The 21814-nt window shown below is 58.1% G+C and overlaps 1 protein-coding gene across 2 annotated transcripts; it reads left to right on the forward strand.

The window, feature by feature from the left end:
* Positions 1–136: 136 nt before the first annotated feature.
* On the forward strand, positions 137–17128 carry ARHGEF10L (Rho guanine nucleotide exchange factor 10 like; the record flags this gene model as incomplete). 2 transcript variants are annotated; one of them, XM_082009445.1, is made up of 28 exons in its annotated part: positions 137–173; positions 410–595; positions 694–721; positions 1434–1519; positions 1654–1737; positions 2017–2192; positions 2668–2784; positions 3569–3677; positions 4050–4142; positions 5111–5217; positions 5448–5525; positions 5628–5807; positions 6026–6142; positions 6249–6341; positions 6601–6774; positions 7405–7550; positions 8125–8309; positions 8406–8521; positions 8709–8836; positions 8931–9031; positions 9886–10007; positions 10289–10375; positions 10501–10730; positions 10863–11017; positions 13074–13219; positions 14612–14786; positions 15996–16118; positions 16246–17128. In XM_082009445.1, the coding sequence occupies 28 exons, from the start codon at positions 137–139 to the stop codon at positions 16728–16730; spliced, it is 3864 nt and encodes a 1287-aa protein (XP_081865571.1). In that variant the 3' UTR covers positions 16731–17128. The 2 variants fall into 2 exon arrangements, with proteins under 2 accessions (XP_081865571.1, XP_081865572.1); XM_082009446.1 differs by lacking the exons at positions 137–173; positions 410–595; positions 694–721; ... (1 more) ...; positions 1654–1737; positions 4050–4142 and having other exon boundaries at positions 1809–2192.
* Between the last annotated feature and the right edge of the window lie 4686 nt (positions 17129–21814).

Genomic DNA, 21814 nt, shown 5'->3' on the forward strand with positions numbered 1-21814 from the left:
TTCCAGAGCATCGCACCCGGGGGGTCCCCGGGGATGGATTTGGGGGGTTGCTCTCCCCTCTCAACCCATTTCTCCTCCTCTCCCACAGGAAAGCCTCGGGGAAGGGCGCGGGCAGAGCGTCCGGACCCCCTGCGCCATGGCTTCGTCCGAGCCGCCCCCCAACCCTGCAGTAGGTACTGTCAACCCGCCGGAGCTTCTTTTGGGGGGACACGACACCCAGCCTTGGGCAGAAAGGGGGGTGCGTGGGGGGGGGGTTTGTCACCCAGGGGCCTCTCGGGGTGGCGAAGACGCGACGGGCGGTTGCACCTTGCAGGTTTTGGGGGGTGACGCTCTCTTCGGTCCCCTCCGTCTCTCGTGGGGTACAGCAGCACCCCGAGGTGACACCGAGGGACGGGATTTCCGCTCGCAGGTGACCACCTCACCCTGGAGACCCCCAGCCCCCTGCCCCACGGGGAGGAGGACCTCGGTGAAGCCTTCCGCTTTGAGGACAGCGAGGAAGAGGAGGAGGAGGAGGAAGGCTCCGTGGCCGAGCGGAGCGGTGGAGCCGTCCTCCGGGCACCCCCGCGCAGGCGGCGTGCTGCCAGCTCCAGCCCCGGTGAGGAGAGCAGGCGGGGGGTCCCCAACCTCCCCGCCGCGTCCCCCCCGGGTGACCAGGGTGCCAACACCGTTTCTCTTTGCTTTTCCCCTCCGCAGACGGGCTGGTGCCGGAGACGCAGGAAGGGTATGTGGGGTTTTGGGGGGCTTTCGGGGGGCTTTTGAGTCCCTCGAAGGAGAACGTGCAGCTTTGGGGTCTGTGCCTCCCCATTTGGCGTGCCTCAGCCTGGTGCTGTGCCTCAGTTTCCCCAACTTCTCCCCATCGCTTGCAAAGGGGGCTGGAAGCAGGAGAGCCCCGGGGTTTTGGGATGCACCCTGCAGCCCTGGGGATCCGTGGGGGCTGTGGGTCCTGTCAGGGGTCTCTGTGATTAAGCGGATGGTGGAGGCTTCCTCCAGCCCTCGGTTGAGGAAATCCCCTGGGACGGGTGTTTGAAGGGGCCTGGTGTTTGCCCCGGCTGCAGATTTGGGGGGAAAAGATGCAAATTTGGCTGCAAGGAGAGCTTGTCCCCCCTGGCGGAGCGTGCGAGCGGGGCAGGACCCCCACCAGGGCGGAGGACCCTCTCCCCGTGCTCCCTGATGCCGGTGCATCCTCCTGCCCTCCAGCAGCACACGGTCTGAGGCTAAAAAAAAAAGCCGTTTTTTGGATCTTATGCATTGTGGCCCCAAAACCAGGGTCCCGCCCAAACCCACGAAGTAACAGGCGTGCGATGGGGTGGGGGCTGTGGTGCAAACTTTATTCGGTGCTTGGGAACCCCTGCAATAGGAAGGCGGGGGGCTGGGGTGCACCCGCTCCTGGGAGATTTGCACCCCAGGGAGCTCCCTGACCCCCATCCCCGCAGGCTGCCGGTGGGGGTGAGCAATGGGGAGCCCGGTGGAGACCCCTGCATTGCTGCCCAGACCTGGAAGAGGAAAAGCGGCCGCCGAGGTGGGTTAAAATGCTGTGGGGGAAAAAAAAAACCCCAAACCTAAAACCTGCCAAGGCTTGGGAAGGATTTCTCCATCCCAGCTTGATCCTCGGGTGCTGACCTGAGTCCCTGGGGGGGGGTTGTCCCCCCAAAGGTGAGCGCTTCGAGTTCCCGGCGGTGGAGGACGATGTGATCTACGACGACGTCCCCTGTGAAACCCTCGACGCCGAGCAGGACGGTAGGGACAGACATCCCCGGCCCAGGTTCCCCGGGGGAGAGCCATGAGCCCATTTTCCAGCCAGGCAAACTGAGGCACGCTCCGGGAAGGAGCAGCTCATCCTAGAAGAGGATGAGGAGGGGGATAACCCTGGGAAAACCACTGGGATTTGAGAGGGATGAAGGCAGATGTGTTCCCAGAGGGAACCAAGCTGCCCCAAGGCCCCGGGGCATCTCCCGTGGGTCCCTGGGGAGGGGACGTGGCCTTTCTGGAAGGCAAAGGAACTGGTTTTGCTCGCAGGCCCGGGGACGGAGCGCAGCCTGATCTACGAGGAGGTGCAGCGCGGCGAGGGGCCACGGGCGGGCGAGGATTTGGGCTGGAGCTCCAGCGAGTTCGAGAGCTACAGCGAGGATTCGGGCGAGGAAACCAAGCCGGAGGCAGAGCCGGCCAAGCAGCGGGCATCCTTCCAGCCCAAGGTAACACTTGAATTTTATTTTTTTATTATTATTATTTTCATTTTCCTTTTTTTTCCCCCCCTGGGTTTGCTTGCACAGAAGTCACTGGAGCATCAAGCCCAGCTGCTCCCGCAGATGGTGAAGCAGAGGATGCTGCGGTTCCTGGGGTCACCCAGTGCAAAGCCAGCCGAAACTTCAGGGGTTTCATTTCTTCCTTTTTTTTTTTCTTCCTTCCTTCTCCCTTTTTTTTTTCTCCTCCCTTTCCTTTTGCATTTTGGCATTGCTGGAGCGTGGCTGCTGCCTTTCCCTGTGCTTGCTCCCTTCCCCGCTCAAGCGAAGACACGTTTTTGGGAAGATGCTGCCTGTGCCGTGCTGCTTTGGGATGATTTCTTCTCCTTTTTTTTTTTTTTTTTTTTTGGCTGCTTACCTGGATCTCTTCTCTGCCTTCTCTCGCCTCCTCTGCCTTCTCCTCCCGCCTGGCTTGCTTTGGGCTCAGCTTTCTCCAGACCTGAATAGACTAAAGGAGAGATACGCCAGGACTAAGAGGGACATCCTGGCTTTAAGAGTTGGGGGGAGAGACATGCAGGAGCTGAAGCAGAAGTACGATTGGAAGGTACCATCCCTCCTCCATCCCGAGTCCCTTGTCCCCCAAATTCCCCACTGGGGGTGGAAAAAAACCCTCCTGGAGTTTATCCCGGCTGAATTCATCCCATTTTCTCCCCCAGAAGAGAAAAAACAATTGAGTTAAGCACCGCAAAGCTTCCTCTCCTGTCCGTCTCTCTTGCAGCTCCCCGTCCTCCAGCTGCCCAAACCATTTGCTTTTTGCGTATTTTTTTTTTTTAAGGGCCGTTTGGACGAAGCGAGTTGCCCCGCGGGGTAGATGGATCTGAGAAGGGTCGTGTGTGTCCCCCCCCCCCCCCCGCCCCCCGATACAGGGTGGAAATCAGGTGGGGAAGGAGATTTTTTGAGGCGTAGAAGCTTAGCGCAACGCTCCTCCCAGCCCCAAACCCCCCAGGTTGGCAGTTTAGGGCCAGTTTGGGCCGGGAAGGCGACGCCGACGCCAGCTTGGGCTCCGAACCGCCGCCATTTGAGGTGTGAAAGGCCAGCGACCCCGCTCCCCTTCGCGCTCTCGCACGCAAAACCCCGGCCGCGAGGACGGGATGGATGCGCTCGTGCCTTCCTCCCCTCCTCTTCGCTTTCGCCGCGTGCCCCCGCTTTGCCCGCGCCCGCTTGGCCGCGTCCGCGCGGAGAGACGCCGGAGCAGCCTTCTTCCTTGGCCGCGTGCCTCCTCTTCCTCCCCGTCGCGGGACAACGGCAGGGACTGTCCCCGCGGGGCCGGCACCGCCGCAGCGGGGGTCCCGGGGCCGCCTCGAGCCGCCTCTCGCCCCCCTGCCCAGATGACCCAGCTGATGAAAGCGGCCAAAAGCGGCACCAAGGACGGGTTGGAGAAGACCAAGATCGCGGTGATGAGGAAGGTGACGTTCTTGCACCGGAAAGAAGCGCCGGGTAAGCGGGGAAACCCCCTCCCTCGGTGTGCCGAGCCGGAAAAAGGCCTTTTTTGAGGGTATTTTTGAAAAAGCTCATTACAGAGCCTTAACGACTTTCAGCTTGCCCTTTTGCGGATTTATTTGCTGCGGTTTAAGCTCTTATTTGATTTCCACCCCCCGCTCCCCGTCTTTGCATCCCCGTGCAAGCTCGGTCATTTCGGCTCGCTCCGAGCACCCATCTCCCTACGAGGACGGTGACCCTCCCATGCCAGCACCCGTGGAGTGCCCCCCGTGGACGCAGGGCAGGATCTGCCCTGAAATGCTGATTTTTAATTTTTTTTTTTTGGGCGGTGGGGTGGGGTTGTTTCCTAACCCTCCCGCTGTCGCGTAGGGGATGGGGAGCGGAGGAGGAGGGCGGCGGAGGGGGAAAAGCAGCCGCCTGCCCGCTGGAGCTCGAGGGTCTCCCTGGAGCATCACGGGGGAGGTAGGATCCCAGTGGGGAGCCTCACGCCTCGGCCGGGGCTCGCTGGGGGATCCGGCGTGTGTGTCCCGGCCTCGCTGCATGTCCCCGACGTGGCTGAGCCTCACCGGGGTTGGGGCTTAAACGCTTTTGGAGTTCCTGTGCCGAGCATGGGATGCCGGAGAGCATCCCCGTCCCATGCCCCCGCGGTGCCGGAGAGCATCCCCGTCCCGTGCCCCCGCGGTGCCGGAGAGCATCCCCGTTCCCGGAGCATGGAGAAGGGGAGAAGGAGCTCGCTGAGCCGGCAGCCGAGGGCGGCCATCCTCCCCTGCCAAAATTAGGGAAGGAAAAAGGTCACCCAGCCGCCAGCACCCTCCCCTCCAGCCCGGCCGGTCCTCCCCGTTACCGGCTATTTATAGGCGCCGGGGATGGGGCCGCGGCGGCCGTAGCGGGGCCTTGCGGCCATGTGGAAGAAGCAACCGTCCCCGTACCGCGATGCCGCCTTGGCTCGCTTGTCCTCCTCCTCCTCAACTGCTTCGGCCTCGGGTAAGGGCGTGCCGTGCCGGGCGGCAGGCGCTCGCCTCTCGCCTTCCCCGTTTTTTCGCTGCGTGCCGCTCTCGGCTCCTTTTGCCCCCATTTTCCCTGCCTGTGCTCACCCTTGGGGTGAGACCGGGGGGCTTCTCCCCCAGCCAGGGCGGCTTTTTGGGGACGGGGACGCCTTTCGTCCCCTCCTGGCGGGGGGCTGCCTCGGTCCCCGTTCGCAGCCTGTCTCGCGCCGGCGTGCGGTGGCCGGAGCATGGGGACAGACGCGTGATGCCGGGAGGACGCCGGGGTCCATCTCCGCTTGCAGCCCCTGCAGCATCGCAGCTGGGGGGGCTGCGGGCTCTTCTTTAGACTAAAAAAAAAAAAAAAGCCTAAAATGTTTTTTTTTGGGGGGTGTGTTTTTTTTGTTGTTTTTTGGCATTTGGTTGGGTTTTTTCTTTCCGCTGCAGGGGACTCGGAGGAGGAGGACACGGGTTTCCTGGAGGTCACCGTCTCCGACATGAAGCACCCGCCGCCGGAGCTGGGCCCCATGCCCGAGGGACTGAGCCCGCAGCAGGTCGGTGTGGGGCAGGTTGGGGGTTCGGAGGGGGGTTTGTGGGGGGACACGGCTTCCCCTCTGTCCCGCGATTGAGCAAGCGGCGAAAGAGAGAGTCAGCAGAAAGCGATGCCGCCGCATCAGCACTTCTGCAGTGCGCCGTGCCCGCCTTGCCTCCCCCCCTCCGTCCCTCCCCAAAACCCCGTTTTTTGGGCTGGGGGGACCACGGCTGAGCTCCGGTGTCGTTGCAGGTGGTACGGCGGCACATCCTGGGCTCCATCGTGCAGAGCGAACGGAGCTACGTGGACTCCCTGAAACGCATCCTGCAGGTGGGGGGGCCCCCCCCCCTTTTTTTTTTTTTGGGTGGGCAGGGGTTCGAGGAGGGAGGGCGCAGGGGTGGGGGGATGCTGACGCACCGGCATCTCCCACAGGATTACAGGAACCCGCTGATGGAGATGGAGCCGAAGGTGCTGAGCGCTAGGAAGTGCCAGGTGGTGTTTTTTCGGCTGAAGGAGATCCTGCAGTGCCACTCCATGTTCCAGATCGCCCTCGCCTCCCGCGTGGCCGAGTGGGACTCGGCGGAGAAGATCGGGGACCTCTTCGTGGCCTCGGTAGGAGGAAAAGCCGGGGGGCCGCTGCCAAGCCTCCCCCTGGACCCCTCGAGAGCGGCGGGGGGTGTTGGAGGATTTAGGTGACGCAGCCCCGACCTGGGGTACCGCCGGCGTCCTCAGCGTCACTCCAGAAACACACGAGCACCCCCACGCTTTGCCGATCCCCCTTTTTGGGGGAGCCCCGGGCCATCGCGGCTCTCCTCCTGCCCTCTCCCCAGTTCTCCAAGTCGATGGTGCTGGACGTCTACAGCGACTACGTCAACAACTTCACCACCGCCATGTCGCTCATCAAGAAGGCTTGTCTCACCAAACCTGCCTTCCTCGACTTCCTCAAGGTCAGCAGGACCCAAAAGCGGACGCGTGGCGCTGCCGGTCACCCTTACGGGTGAAAACTACTCTTTTTTTTTTTTTTTCCTTTTGCTTTTTTTCCCCTCCCTGCAGAAGAGGCAGATGGCCAGTGCCGACCGGGTCACGCTCTACGGGCTGATGGTGAAGCCCATCCAGAGGTTCCCTCAGTTCATCCTGCTCCTGCAGGTACGGGCGAAGGGTACCTGCACCCACCTTGCTTTGCACCCTATTTTTTTTTTTTTCAGCCTGGGTGCTGCGGGAAAGGGTTTTAGCAAGGGCCACGTTTTTGGGTTGGCAGCTTGGTTGCAGCTTGGGGGACCCATCCCAAGGATCATCTTCCAAGCTTTGATTTTGGAGGTGCCGAAAGCGCTTCCAATCGTAACATACTCAACGGGACTGATGTTGTTGGGGTGGCTTTTGTCCCGCATCCTTTCCCCCACTCCAGGACATGCTGAAAAACACCCCCAAGGGCCACGCGGACCGCCTGTCCCTACAGTTGGCCCTCACCGAGCTGGAGACATTGGCCGAGAAGCTCAACGAGCAGAAGCGCTTGGCTGACCAAGTTGCCGAAATCCAGCAGCTCAGCAAGAGCATCAGCGACCGCAGCAGCCTCAACAAGGTAGGTCCTCCAAAGCCTCACCTCCTCATCCTCGTGACGGGCGGGTTTTGGAGCTGGTGCTTGAGCTTTGCAGCTTCCCCCTTCCTCTCGGTGTCGGGGGTTTCGGGAAGCCAGGATCCCCATTTTCTCTGAAAGGACATTGAGCGAAAGCAAATCTTGAGGCTGTCACGGGGAAATTCCTCGCCAGGGAAAAGCAAGGATGAGCTGCTGCCTCATCCGCCCGATTTTGCAACCGTTGGTGGAAACAAAAACAAACCCTGAATGAAGCTCTTGCGACACATCCTGGGCTGGGGATGGCCATGGTGGCAAAAACCGCAGCGGGGCAACCCGCTGGCTCAGCCCTGGCATCCAGATTTAGGGCCAGGGGTTGAAGGGAGACCCAAAAGAGGCCACGTTGGTGGCCGCGTTGGTCAGGGCTCTGCTCTCTTGGTGGCTGGACGCGCAGGGTGCGAAGGGGTTTTGCATCTTGCAGCCTCGGAGCATGTTGCTGTCTCTGCAGAGCTCGGGGCCGTGCGTGCCCCCGGCGGGAGGAAAATCCTTGCAATAAGGGAAAAACAACCCAAATTTTGGGGCAGGGGGCTCGCAAAAGCCCCCAGGCTGAGCCCTCCGCCCGCTCCATCCCCTCCGCAGCTGCTGAGCTCGGGGCAGCGGCAGCTCCTGCTCTGCGAGACGCTGACGGAGACGGTGTACGGCGAGCGGGGGCAGCTCATCAAGTCGAAGGAACGGAAGGTTTTCCTCCTCAACGACACGCTGGTCTGCGCCAACATCAACTTCAAGTACGTGCCAGTGGCCCCGGATCCCAAAATCGCTTTGCAAAGCGCCCACCTAGTGACCTTCCCCCTTCCCCACCTCCGTTTTGGGCTTGGTGGGTGGTCTTAGCTCTACCCCAAGGGTTTTTAAAACCACCCCACCTTGTGTTGGAGGGGAACCCACCTGGTTTGGGGTTGCCTTGCACCCCGCTTTTGGCATGCCTCCATGCAAAGCCTCCTTCCTCTGGTGCTGTGTGGGGTCCTGGAGCCGGCGCGGGCTCCGGGAGCCTGCTGGGACCTCAGGGCTTGGCGGGGGTAGATGCTGCAAAGGGAAAGAACCCTCCTTGAGCTCCCCATAATACCTCTTTATTAATCGTTTTTCCCCTCTTCCAGGCCGGTGAACCCAGGGTAGGCGCCGAGCGTGGTCTGCTGTGGTTGTGTGCCCCACGTTTGGGGGTGCGGGCATGCACCGGTGCATGGCGTGGGGTTGCAAGTGGGGCTTGGCTTGCGAAATGCATTTTCCAAGGGCTTGCAGGGCAAGCGGAAAAAAAAAATATATATATATATATTTACGTGTATTTTTTGCATCCTCCCTCGGCAGAGGCCAGCTGGAAATTAGCAGCCTGGTGCCCCTGGGTCCCAAATACGTGGTGAAGTGGAGCACGGCCCTCCCGCAGGTACAGGTGGTGGAGGTGGGGCAGGAGAGTGGCGCCTACGACAAGGACAACGTCGTCATCCACAACGCCGGTGCCAAGAAGCACGCGCCGGCCGGGCAGGCTTCGCACAGTGAGAACCCGTCTCGTGACCCGGTGCTGGGCTGGTTTTGGTGGGGTGGGATGGAGCATCCTCCATGGACCTTGTTTTTCCATTTCTCCACGTAAGATAAAGTCTACCTGGGGCCACCGCGGCTCTTCCAGGAGCTGCAGGACCTGCAGAAGGACCTGGCGGTGGTGGAGCAGATCACCCTTCTCATCAGCACCTTGCACGGCACCTACCAGGTACCTATGTGCCAAAACATGGCCAAACTCACGATTGGGGTAGAGCCGACCTTGAGGGCTTCGCAAGAACCGCGCGGTTCCTCCGGGGCCGCTGGACACCGCATCCTCCAGAGCCCCACAGATGAAATTTGGGGATGATTCGGGCTTGTTTTGAAGGCGCTTCCATGATTTATGACTTTTCCCTCAGAACCTGAACATGACGGTGGCCCAGGACTGGTGCTTGGCCCTGCAGAGGATGATGAAGGTGAAGGAGGAGGAGATCCACTCTGCCAACAAGTGCCGCCTCCGTCTCCTGCTGCCTGGGAAGCCGGACAAGTGAGTTTGCAGCTCATGGGTGGGCTCTTCCCAGCCCAGGGAGGAGGAGGAGGAGGAGGCTGAAGACCAGCCTGGTGATGCTCTCCCTACGCAGGTCCGGCCGCCCCATCAGCGTCATGGTGGTCTTCATCACTCCAAACCCCCTGAGCAAGATCTCCTGGGTGAACCGCCTGCACTTGGCCAAGATAGGACTGCGTGAGTAGCCCCGTGGCATGTTGCTTGCCATCACCCTTGCTTTGAAAAGCCAAATTTGGGAGCAGGAGGGTTTGCATTGCTCCGAGCATCCTGACACGGAACGGGGCAGGGAAAAAAATTCGGAGCAAGGTGATGGAGAACTTCGTGGGGGGTTGCACGCTGGAAATGATGGGAATTGGTAATTCTGGCTCAAAATGCTTTGCGTTTTGCTGCTCTCGGGTGGGACCTCCGGGTCGGCGTGGCGTGGCGATGGATTTCCGTTGGCTCCCATGCCGATGGTGTCGGGGCTGACCCGTTTTCCGTGAAAGGGGATGAATAAGCAAAGGAGGAGAGGCCCCTGCCCCTCCGCTTCCCTATCCCTATTCCTATGTAACTCCACCAGCTGCTGCAGGGGAGGGAAAAAAAAAAGTTTAATGGAAGAAAGCAAAAAATAAAATAATTTGAAATCCTATTTGAGTGCTCGGATTCCCCCCCGGGCTGGAACGATTTTTGATTCTCTTGTTTTTAACAGTTTACGTGTTGGTTTTTTTTTTTTAATTTGGGATGCCCAGGGGATAATCCCGTATCCATGAGTTAGAAATGAAAACACATTAAAGCCTAATGTGAAGAAACACATTAGGGTGTCGCTTTTTCCTTTTATATATAAATTATTTGGACTTGGGGGCTTTTTTTGCTGCGCTGGGGCGCGATAGTTGGGAGGAAGGGTGCGAGATGCGCCCCAGGTCCGCAGGTGCCCAGGGTTTGGGGATGGAGATGAGAGCTCTGCGCCCCGTATTACTAATTTTGGGGTAATTTGGGGGAAGGGAGAGATGCTGGGGGGTGTCTTGACCATCCTCGGACCATCCTCGCTGCAGGGGAGGAGAACCAGCCGGGCTGGCTCTGTCCCGACGAAGACAAGAAGAGCAAAGCTCCTTTCTGGTGCCCCATCCTCTCCTGCCACATGCCCGCCTTCTCCTCCAAGGCCCTCGACCTGCAGGTAAGAGCCATGGCCAACCTCTTCTCCAGGCCCCCCAATACCTCCTTCCCCTCTACATCCCTCTTTTTTGGGGGACTCGAGGAGAAATCCCACAGCGGGTGGGCTGGGTGGGGTGGCCGAGCCGGGCGGAAAGGCAGGACTTGGGGCGATCCATCCAGGAAAACGGAAAATACCGGCTGGCCGTCGGCTGGCTCCTGATTTCTGGGGTGCGCGCCGACACCCTGCAGGTGTCGGGGTAATTTGGGGGTGTTACCCCCCCCACGCCCCCCTCTCTCCCGCAGCTCGGCGCCGCGGTGCACAACCCCGTGCAGTCCTCGCTGCTGGGCTTCGCCGCCGTCAGCACCTCGCTGCCGCAGGGCTACCTCTGGGTGAGCGAAACGGCCCCAAAACGGGGCGAAACCCGCCGGCTTCGGGTCGTGCCGGCTCACCGACCCCTCTCCGGGCCCGTGGCCGGTGCTAACACCCCCTTTTTTTTTTTTCTTGGTCCCCGAAGGTTGGGGGGGGCCAGGAAGGCGCAGGGGGGCAGGTGGAGATCTTCTCCCTCAACCGTGCCGTGCCGCGGACGGTGAAGTCCTTCCCGGTGGCTTCGCCGGTGCTGTGCATGGAGTACATCCCCGAGGCGGGCACCGGGGAGCCGGCGGGCGCTGGAGAGCCCCGACTGACCACCGACCAGCCCCCCGCGTCCCCCCACCCCACCGTGTGCTTGGGGTTGCGGGATGGGAGGTGAGCCCGCGTCTCCCTCCCGCGTCTCCCTCCCGCGTCTCCCTCCCGCGTCTCCCTCCCGGCGCGATCGCCGGCGCCAAACCTGGAGGCTCCGGCGCGACCTCCCGCATCTCCCCCCGATTCCCTCCCCAGCATCGCGGTCTACGGCAGCGTGGACACGGGGACTCAGTGCTTGTTGACCTGCAAGAGCCCGGGCGCGCAGCCCGTCCTCTGCCTGAGGCACAGCCCCGAGTACCTGTTCGCGGGCTTGCAGGATGGGGCCGTGGCCGCCTACCCCAGGAGCAACGGTGAGGGCACCCCGCGCGTCTCTTCGGACGGGTGTTTTGCGGGGGCACCCCAAAAACCAGGGAGTGGGAGGTTCTTCAAGCTGGCAAGATGTGCTGGCTGCTAAAACGGCGATAACACCTTTTTTTTTTTCCTTTTTCCTCCCTTCCTTTTTCCTCCCTTCCTTTTTCCTCCCTTCCTTTTTCCTCCCTTCCTTTTTCCTCCCTTCCTTTTTCCTCCCTTCCTTTTTCCTCCCTTCCTTTTTCCTCCCTTCCTTTTTCCTCCCTTCCTTTTTCCTCCCTTCCTTTTTCCTCCCTTCCTTTTTCCTCCCTTCCTTTTTCCTCCCTTCCTTTTTCCTCCCTTCCTTTTTCCTCCCTTCCTTTTTCCTCCCTTCCTTTTTCCTCCCTTCCTTTTTCCTCCCTTCCTTTTTCCTCCCTTCCTTTTTCCTCCCTTCCTTTTTCCTCCCTTCCTTTTTCCTCCCTTCCTTTTTCCTCCCTTCCTTTTTCCTCCCTTCCTTTTTCCTCCCTTCCTTTTTCCTCCCTTCCTTTTTCCTCCCTTCCTTTTCCCTCCCTTCCTTTTCCCTCCCTTCCTTTTCCCTCCCTTCCTTTTTCCTCCCTTCCTTTTCCCTCCCTTCCTTTTCCCTCCCTTCCTTTTCCCTCCCTTCCTTTTCCCTCCCTTCCTTTTCCCTCCCTTCCTTTTTCCTCCCTTCCTTTTCCCTCCCTTCCTTTTCCCTCCCTTCCTTTTTCCTTTTTTTTAATCCCCCCCCCACATTACTGTTATTTTCCCCCCGCGGGGGGAAGAACCCCAAAATCCAGTTTGCATCGCCAGGGTGAATGCAAAAGGGGCTCGGTTTGGGGGAAAACATGGAAAATGGTCCCAGCGAGGGGTTGATACCGCAGCAAAGGGGGTGGTTGCGCTCAGGGGCTGCGGCAAGAGTGGGGATGGCTTCAAAAAATCGCCTTTTTGGTGCTGTAAACCGAGCCGATCCCCTCCAAACCCCACTCATGCGAGAGCCCCCTCCTTTATTAGCTCGATTTTGGGGTTTCTTCTCCCTGGTTCCGGCCGAGGCTGCAGCTCGCCGAGAGCCTTCCTCCCCAGGGACTCCTCGCCTGGGCTGTTAAATACCTTTGCTTCATCACTAGAGGGTAGGAAAGAGCCTCGAATAATATGTTGCATTTGGCCTATTTTTGGACAAAACCCCTCATTTCCTCCGGCAGAACCTGCAGCGAGTGGCACCCGGGGCAGCCCGGAGCCAGTGAAGCCACTTAAAATCGCATTTTTTGGGGTGCTGCGTGTCCCCTTTCCCACCTTACAGCGACCGTCCGAGCCAATTAACGAAGTGGCTTTAATTTAATCTCGGTCGCATAAATGCACGTCGGAGGCAGCAAGCTGCGGGGCGGGGTTTTTCATCTTATCCCCATCTTTTGGGAAGGAGAAAGCTTTCCCGAAATAGCTCGTTTTGACGGGAAAATTAGGATTCGCTGAAAAACGGCTCGGAGGTGAACTCCTGCCGAGGACCGAGCGCCCGAAGGGCTCTTTTATCCCTTGGATCTCGTGGTTTTATTTAAAAAAAACTGCGTTGGAAATAAGAAAAAAGGGAGCAATTATCTGTGGAAGTTGCTCGGGTGGATTCATCGGAATCCAGGCTGGATGCTGGTCACAGAGACACTCCGGGTCGGCCCTGGATGAGTTGGCCCTGGAGTGTGGCTTCAAGAGCTAATAAAATAAAATAAAAAAAAAAAGAAAAAAAAAAAAGAAAAAAGGGAATTTTTGGCTTTTCCAGCGGGGAACGTACCCGAGTGGTGCGGGTGGCCGGTCGTTTGCTGCTAAAAAGCTGTTTGCGTGGGGGCGAGGGGGATTTGGGGGGGTTGAGGCTGGGGGTGCGAGCCACCCCCACCCTTTTGCTTGTGGTGTGAAGATGCTCGGGGGCACCCTGGGTGACGCTGGGGACACGGGGGGTTTGCAGCTGACCCCCGGCAGCCCTTTAGGGCGGTTTAAGCTGGGTCTAAAGATGTTTTTCCTTTTTTTTGCTGAGCATCTTCTCGCCCCTTCTCACCCCTCCCCGCACCTCTGCTCCAGGGGGGCTGTGGGACCCGGCGGCAGAGCCCACCCGCCTGGCCGTGGGTACCGGCCCCGTGCGAGCCCTCCTGACGCTGGATGAGACCCTCTGGGCCAGCTGGGCCAACCAGGTCACCGTCCTCGATGCCACCAGCCTCCACCCCCAGGTAGGGAGCGTCACCGGGACCCCCTGCGCCGCGTCCGTGGGGGGACGCGGCGGCTTCGGAGGGGTGTCGCGCTGGTTTTGAGCCCCCGGGGATGCGCGCGGGCACGTCCCTGCCTGCGCAACGCCCCGGCCGACCTTTTACCGCTGCTTTTTGCTGCCTTTTGTCGCTCTTGGGTCCCTTCCCTCCGGTATCGCGCCCCAGGAGGAGGATGCCGAGACGTCCCCCGCAGCCCCGTGGACAGGGAATGAGGAATAGCTCCTATTTTAAAAAATAAAACCCCGAACCCACCTTTCTCCCACCTTTAATTTTCACATTTAGTGCCCAAACTTAGTTTGCATGTATTAGCCGTCGTAAATCCAGCCTAACGGCGGTGCCGGGGATGAATAATGCATCGGGGACTAGATTCGTGTTCAGTCTCTGATTTTATTTATGACAGGAGCCGGGTGGGAATTTTTGCAGAAGAAAAGCGATGGGGGAGGAAAAAAGTAAAGGGGGGGAAGATGCTGGGGGATGGTGTAAATGGTATTTGATGGAGAGCTGCGTAATAGGGCCCTGGGTCTGCCTGGGTGGGATCGGCAACGCGGGAATAAACCGTCGGGGAATAAATCCCCTGTGGGAAGGGGGACATCACCTAAAAGTCTCTCTGCACCCCCATTTTGTGCAGGCTTTTGGGGGGATGCTCTATGCCAGCCCTCTCTGGGAAGGGGATCAATACCTGCTCCTTTTTCCTTTTTTTTTTTTTTAAATATGAAACAAATTTCAAAGCAAAAAATGTTTCAAAGCTGTAGGAGAAATGGAGGTGAAGTCGCTGCGTGCAGGTTTCTCCCCCAGAGCTTTCATCCTTTAATGCTAACAGGAGTTTTTATTTTGGGAAATTTGCAGCAGGGGTGATTTTTGATACAAAAACAGGAAAAAAAAAAAGTGGTTTTCCTGCGATTTGTATCCTGTGTCTGATAGGGAAATGCTCCAACGGGGAGCTCGGGAGGCAGATGGCCCGGTCCATGATCCCCAAATAGCTCTTGCGGGGGGGCTGAGCCTTTAATTGCTGATTTTGGGGGCTGGAGGGAAGCAGGAAGGTCTCGTCTCATCTTGGGACAGGCTTCGCAGATGCACCTAGTCCTGCAAATGAGTCCTGAAAAGAAGGAAAAAAAAACACCCAACCCTGGAGGGGTGGGAAATGGAGTGTTATCATCCAAAAAACCCTCCAGAGGGGTTTGGACATGGGCTGGTTTCGGCGTTCTCCGCCCAAGCTGGAGCTGGGGAGAAGGGATGGGACCTCAAGGTCTCCTCCTGGTGCAGCTTCGCAGCCCCGAAGCCCGGGAGGGAGCCCGAGCTAGCGGCGACTGGAGGGAGCACCCCTTCCACCTCCTTTTTTTGCGGTCCCCCTCTCAGCAAACCTTCGAGGCCCACCCGGACGCGGAGGCCGGCGTCACGCACATGATCAAGGCGGGCAGCGGGGTCTGGATGGCCTTTTCCTCGGGTTCCTCCATCCGCCTCTTCCACACCGAGACGCTGGAGCATCTGCAGGAGATCAACATCGCCACCAGGACCACCTTCGTCCTGCCGGGTGAGCGCCCCTTAATTGCGATTAATGGGCGAGCCGGGGCGGCGCGGCGGCGGCGGGACGCTTCGCCTTGCGGCCGTGCTGAGCTGCAGAGAAACTGCAGGGTGTTTATCTGGTTAATGGCGCGAAGGTCTGAGCGTGGACCTCTGGGGTCTCCTTGGCTGCAGAGATGGAGCTGGTGGCACCCGTGCAGCCCTGCGTCCCGCCTTTGCGCCTGTGCACCCCATGCTCGCTCCCCCTCTTTGCACCGTGCATCCTCGCACCCCTCTTTGCACCCTGCATCCACGCACCCCCTCTTTGCACCCTGCGTTCTCGCACCCCCTCTTTGCACCGTGCACCCCCTCTTTGCACCGTGCACCCCCTCTTTGCACCGTGCACCCCCTCTTTGCACCGTGCACCCCCTCTTTGCACTGTGCCTGCATCCTCGCAGCCCATCCTTGCCCCCGCGTGCACCCTTGCCTGCATCCGTGCATCCCGCTCGGCACCCCTGCGGGCGTCCTTGCACCCCTCTCCCTCTCCGCGCCCTTGCAGCCCACCCTTGCCTGCACCCCGCGGCCGTTGCCCTGCGCGCCCCGTTTTCCCCAGCTTCCGTCCAGCGTCGCCTCCCAGCCCTGTCCCCTCACCCCGGGCTTGCAGGATCGTCTCCCTCCTTGTTCCGGCTACAGCCTGACATAACTCCGTAATTAGTTACGAGCACGATACTCGCGTGAGTGGCTTTTGCTTTTTTTTCCCTTTTTTTTTTTTTTTTTAGGGCATGTTAAAATATTTATCGCTTCCTTTTTCTTCCTGGGCGAGTGAGCGTCGGGTATTAATACGTTTTTGAACTCGCTCTCCCTCATCCTTTTTAACTCGACAGGTCATTAATAAAATCCTCCCTGAGAACCCCGAGTCGCATCTCCGCAGATATATCGCTTCGTCGAGCCCGACGCCGGGCAGCGCTAAGTCCCGCCGATAAAATATTCATTTGCCATTAAAAGTCTCACTTCCTCCCCCCTCCCGCCCCTTCTTTTTTTATTTATTTGTGCTCGTAGCACTCTCCTTGGCGCGGAGACCTTCGTGCAAAGATGCTGCTTCGGTCTTGGGTGGGGTCTGGAGCGTGTTCCCCGTGAAAAAAATCCACTGGTGATGCGTTTTCTGGGAAGATGCTGCTGCAAAATCATCCCTTGCCCTCTCTCTTTTTTTTTTTTTTTTCCTTTTTCTCCCCTCTTGCAGGTCAAAAACACGTCCGTGTCACCAGCCTCCTCATCTGCCAAGGTTCCCTCTGGGTGGGCACCGACCAGGGCATCATCGTGCTGCTGCCCGTGCCCCGCTTGGAGGGTATCCCCAAAATCACCGGTGAGCACCCAGAAAAACCCCTCCCTAGGTGGATGGGACCTTATTTTTGGGCTTGTTTTTAGCAAAAAACTTCTTTTTTGTTGATTTTTTTTTTTTTTGGTGTGGGGTTTTTTTTTTGTTTTGGTAGGAAAAGGCATGGTGTCCCTCAACGGGCACGGTGGCCCTGTGGAGTTTTTGGCGGTGGCGTTGAGCACCCTGGCCCCCGACGTGCTAAAGGGTGACCAGGAGGAGGAAGAGGAGGGCGAGGAAGAGAAACCCCCTGAACTGGATGGCCCCCAGCCGCGGGAAATGAGAAAAAAAGGGATTTTATTGCAATATCGCCTCCGATCCACCTCCCACCTCCCCGGGCAGCTGCTCTCGGTGCGGGAAGCGCCGGCCAGCGGCGCGCCGGCACACGCCGAGGAGGACGGCTCCATCTACGAGATGGCCGACGACCCCGACGTCTGGGTGCGGAGCCGACCCTGCGCCCGTGACGCCCCGCGCAAGGAGATCTCCTCGGTGGCCATCGTCTCGGGGGGTCGGGGTTACCGTAACTTCAACACCGAATCGCTGCGCCGGGGCGGCGATGCCGACAGCACCCTGCTCATTTGGCAGGTCCCGTTGATGCTATAGCACCCGGGGACCTCCCCACCCACCCGGCACCTACCTCAAAAAGCCACCCAAAAGCTGCCGGAGGTGGTCCTGCCCTGGGTGCATCACCCTTTATTTTTTTAAAGAGGGAAAAAAAAAAAAAAAGAAAAACGGGCGCTTTTTTCCCCAAAAAAGCAGCTTGCGCGAGGGGAGAGGGGAGTTTTTAACGGCGGGAGCGGTCACCTCCCTGCAGGCTTTGGAGGTGCCGGCTCTTCGGCCGAAGGTGTGTCTGCGTGTGAATATCTATATATATATAAAAAAAAAAATATATAAATATGATGTATATTATTACCTGTATAAAGAAGGAATCTGTATATATTGGGGCACTTGGAGGCGCAGAAATAGCGGTGGGGAGCGCTCAGCGGGTGCCGGCTGCGCCAAAACGGGGGTTTTGCTGAAATAGCCATTTTTTGGACTGTGAATTGAGGATATTTGGTACAAAAAATCCCCCGGTTTTGGGAGCTGAGTGCACGTGGTTTCCGGAGGAAGAGAAATTTTGGGAGCGTGGAAATAAATCATGTAGGAATGGGCGTGTTTCCTTGTAGTGTTTTGTAAGCTGCTTTGGGTGCAAATCTTTTCTTTCCCTTCAGCGACAGCATCCCAAGGGCTTTGTGTACCCCCTTGGAGCTGCACATCCTCGAAAATCAGTAGGAAGCCCCAAAATGTCGTTTTTTCCCCCCCAGAAATGGGGCGGGATGGAGGGGAAAATGGGCAGGAGGATGTACCCCGTCACCTGCGGCTCTGGTACCCAGAGCCTTCCCCATCCCCAGTGGCGAAACCCCGGGCCGGGGAGGCAGAAACTTGTCCGAGGACTAAATCAATTTATAATGCAATCCTCTAACTGCCTTCAATTTGATTTTCATTTGTAGCATTACAATTATCAGATTGATACTCCCGACCGCTCAACCTTGAAATGGGACGGCGCGGCTCCCGCTGCCAGGGAGCGAAGATTATCCGTCTCGCCCCGATTTCTGACTATTTTTCCAATTAGCCATCGACTGGGCTTTGCTGGTTTTTTCTTTCTTTGCCCTGAAAGTCTTTTCTGATTAAGTTTTTTCTCCCCTTCGCAGCGGCGTGAAACAGCGCAGCGGCGACATCTCTGGACCAGCGGCGGGGCGTGCCGCGGCCGAAGGACCGCGAGCATCCTCGCGAGCATCCGTGATGGCCGTGGGAAGGGTCTCAAGGAGCTTGTGGCTTTTTCCACCCTTTTTTTTTTTTTTTTTTCCTTTTTTCCTATTTTCCTTGGCAATCTTGCCACCTTTGGGGTCAGCGTGCGGGAAAGCGGCTGGTTCTCGGGGGTTATCACCCCACGGCACAGCTAAATATATTTATTGCACTGCGGTATGTGGAGTGGAGTTTGCGCTTTCTTTAGCAAAAGAACATTACAAAAACAATTTGTGGGACCCCAGGCACCCTCCCTGCGGGCTCACCGGCCCCCTGAGCTACAATTTCAGTTAAAATACCCCAAAACGAGGATGCTATGTTGAGCTGCGCTGCTGCTTTCGAAGCCCGGAGGAGATGCCGCTGCAGACGTTCCCCGCCGCGCGTGGCCCGACGGCGCCGCGGGGCTGCTCTCCCTCCTTGGATTTTTTTTTTCTTCATCCTAAATTAACGCCTTCCAGCTACCGAGGGTGTTCCTTGCGCTGCCTGCTAACGGCGGGTATCGCGCTCCCAAAAGGAGAGGGGAAGGGTCAAAGCCAACGGGGCTCGTTGCCGCTGCCTTATCGAGCAGCATTATTAACCCAAGCGTGGTCTGACCCCGACCCCACCGCATTTAGGGACAGCCCCGGGCAGGGCCACCACCACCTCCCGTGCACAGGCAGCAAATCCCTTCTGTTTTACCCACAAAGGGCATTTAACGCATTAAATGCAAATATTTCGGTGCCGGTACCCTTCAGAAGACGCTTTTTGCAAGACTTCACCCAAGCCGGCGATGGGCGTCCTGCACCGAGACTCGTCTTCCCAAGCTCATTATTCTTATATTTGTATTTATGGTTTCCCTTTTTCCTTCTTGATGTTCCCTGTATCGATCCCTTCCTCCAGCCTCGTTATCTCGCCCGGATCCCAACGTGCCAGGGCGGCCGGCGAGCTCGTTGCAGGCGACTTTCGCAAACTGGCAGCAAACGCCGTTGAGCAGAAGGCTCCCGTTAATGACTGCGCCGGCAAAAAGGACTATCTAAAACCCCAGGGCTCTGGGTTAGGAAAGTTGTTTTTTGCTTATTCTCTGAAAGGCGCTACTGGGGGGGCCGAAAGGGGCAGCCCCCTGGCTTCAGGGAGCTTGCAAGGGGTGATTTTGGGCTTAAAACAGAGATTTTTTTGCTACCTTGAAGGGTTAGAACCGGTTGGGGGGTGTGTGTGTGTTTTTTTTCTTTCAGATGTGTTTATTGAGAACCAGGCTCGTGCCCCTTGTCCCGGCGGGATGCACCATGCATGGAGCAGCTCACGAGGAACCGTCCTTGCAGTTGCTTTTGCAACGGTCCACGGAGGACGAGAAGAGGCATTCGCTGTGCCAGCACGGCCAAAACCAGGTATGGACCACGGGGATCTTCTTCCATCATGCCTTTAATCCCTGAGGATGCAGGAGGCTCCACTCAAATCAGGCTCTTTGTCCATCCGTACGCAGCTGGAGTTATCCTTTCCCACCTTCTTCTTCATCCTCTTCGGTTGGCACCAAGCCCTGCCCCGACCCCGGGGGCTGAGAGGCTTCAGCACTTTCCAGCTTGGAGCATGCTGTGGGGTGTAAGTGGGCACAGAGTCACGGATGTGCTGTGGTCCAGGTCCTGTGGTGGGATTGTGGCTCGGCCACCAGCCTGGAGGGTGGTTGTAGGCCCTCGGGATGAGTTCTTGCTGTGGGAAAAGGTGTGGAGAGCTTGATGGGGTCCCTTGGCTTTCCTGGTGAGCTGCTGTGGGGAGGGCATGTCCCTCGGAGGTGCCGTGGTGATGCATCTCAAAGGTGCCCTGGTGGCATCTCCCAGGGTTGCCGTGATGGTGTGTCTCAAAGGTGCCATAGTGGCATCACCAAGGGTTGCTGTGATGGCATCTCTCAGGGATGCCCTGGTGGCATCTCCCAGGGATGCCGTGGTGGTGTGTCCCAGGGTTGCCCTTGGTGGCATCTCCTAGGGTTGCCATGAAGGCATCTCCCAGGGTTGCCCTGGTGGCATCTCCCAGGGATGCTGTGGTGGTGTGTCTCAGAGGTACCATGGTGGCATGTCCCAAAGGTGCCATGGTGGCATCTCCCAGGGTTGCCATGATGGCATGTCCCAAAGGTTGCCGTGATGGCACCTTCCAGGGATGCCATGGTGGTGTGTCCCAGAGGTGCCGTGGTGGTATGTCCCAGGGTTGCCCTGGAGGCATCTCCCAGGGATGCGTGGTGGTGTGTCTCAGATGTGCTGTGGTAGTATGTCCCAAAGGTGCCATGGTGGCATCTCCCAGGGATGCCATGGTGGTGTGTCTCAGATGTGCTGTGGTAGTATGTCCCAAAGGTGCCATGGTGGCATCTCCCAGGGATGCCATGGTGGTGTGTCCCAGAGGTGCCGTGGTGGCATCTCCCAGGGTTGCCATGGTGGTGTGTCCCAGAGGTGCCGTGGTGGTGTGTCCCAGGGTTGCCCTGGTGGCATCTCCCAGGGATGCTGTGGTGGTATGTCCCAAAGGTGCCATGGTGGCATCTCCCAGGCTTGCCATGGTGGTATGGCCCAGAGAGGTGCCCAAAGAGAGTGGAGATGTGGGGCTGCGATCGATGGGATCTCCATGGCTTCTCTCTTCATCTTAAAGAACCTGCTCTGCCCACCATGTCCCGTTGCAAAGAGAAGCCGTGTGGCCGGAGCAGCCGCGTCCTTCCGGGGGAATAGGCTGCGTTAGGAGATGACTGAGCCGGCTGCAGCCGCGGGAGGAGAAATTTGCTTTTCTGCCCAAAATTTTAGTGTGGGGAACGAAAGGGAGAGGTTTCTGGGAGGGGTACGTGGTCCGGCCGTGGCGTCGCAAGGGAGAGCAGCCTTGCTGTGCTGCTGCTTCTTCAAGCAAAGCCAGTCCCCTTCCTCGCCGCCCGTCATCCCTCTCCGTCGCCTTTAATCAAGCTGGTTTGATTCCTCCTGGATTTTCCCAGTTCCTCGCAAGCTGTGGGCGAGGGGAAAAAAAAAAAAAAGAAATAAATTCGTAATCATCATCATCATCATCATCATCATCATCATAACAAACTGTGGGAGCCCCGAGGGGGAAAGGAGCGAAGGAGAAACTGCTTTGAGCTGCGGAGGCAGGACCGCTCTGAAGAGCTCTGAAGACCTCGCCTGAGGTTTGGGATGAGAAACCTGCCTCGAAAGGGGCAATTAAAAGGGGAAAGCGATTAAATCGCTGCGAGAAAAGCAGGGTGCGAGAGCCAGGGTGGGGTGGAGAGGGCTGGGGGGTTGCCTTGGGTGCTGCGTCCCTGGCAATGCTCCTTGCTCCGGTGTTTAGGAGCGTTCCAAAGATGCAGGTCTCCGCATTAGGTATTTTATAGGCGCGCGTGTATATATATAAAAAAATATTAAAATATATATATGCAGCAGGGAAGGAGAATATTATTTCCACGGGATGAGGTTAGGGTCTTTCTGAAGGGGTCTGGTTATTAAGTCCCGAGGAAGCGCGGCGGCCGGCGAGCTTTCGGCGTGGAAGCGATTCCATCAAACACAAGAGGCGGCTGCCGGGGGGGACGACAGCAAGCGTCGCTTAAAAATAAATACTTGACAAACCGACCCTGATCCGTAAAAGTTTTTCTCGCCGCAGCGAGCGGCGAAGTCCCTCGGGGCTCAGTTTCCCCTCGGTGGACGCCACCTCTTCGAGCAGCCGTTGAAGCGTGATGCCGGGCGTGGGAAGAATTTAGGGATTAAAATCCTTCCTCGCTATTAAAATCCTTTCTGGTTGTGTTTATTATGATTTCTTTTTGCTTTTTGCGTGGCCCCTCCCCAGGCTGTAGGGCAGGAAAGGCTCCGCTTGCCCCTCATCCCTTTGCTTTTGGGGCGTTACGAACCCATCTCTTTATTTCCGGGGGTCTCTTTGCACTAATTAGACCTTAATTACAGCAATAAATTAAT

This window comes from Phaethon aethereus (assembly GCF_964289735.1).
Source record: "Phaethon aethereus genome assembly, chromosome: 21".
NCBI lineage: Eukaryota > Metazoa > Chordata > Aves > Phaethontiformes > Phaethontidae > Phaethon > Phaethon aethereus.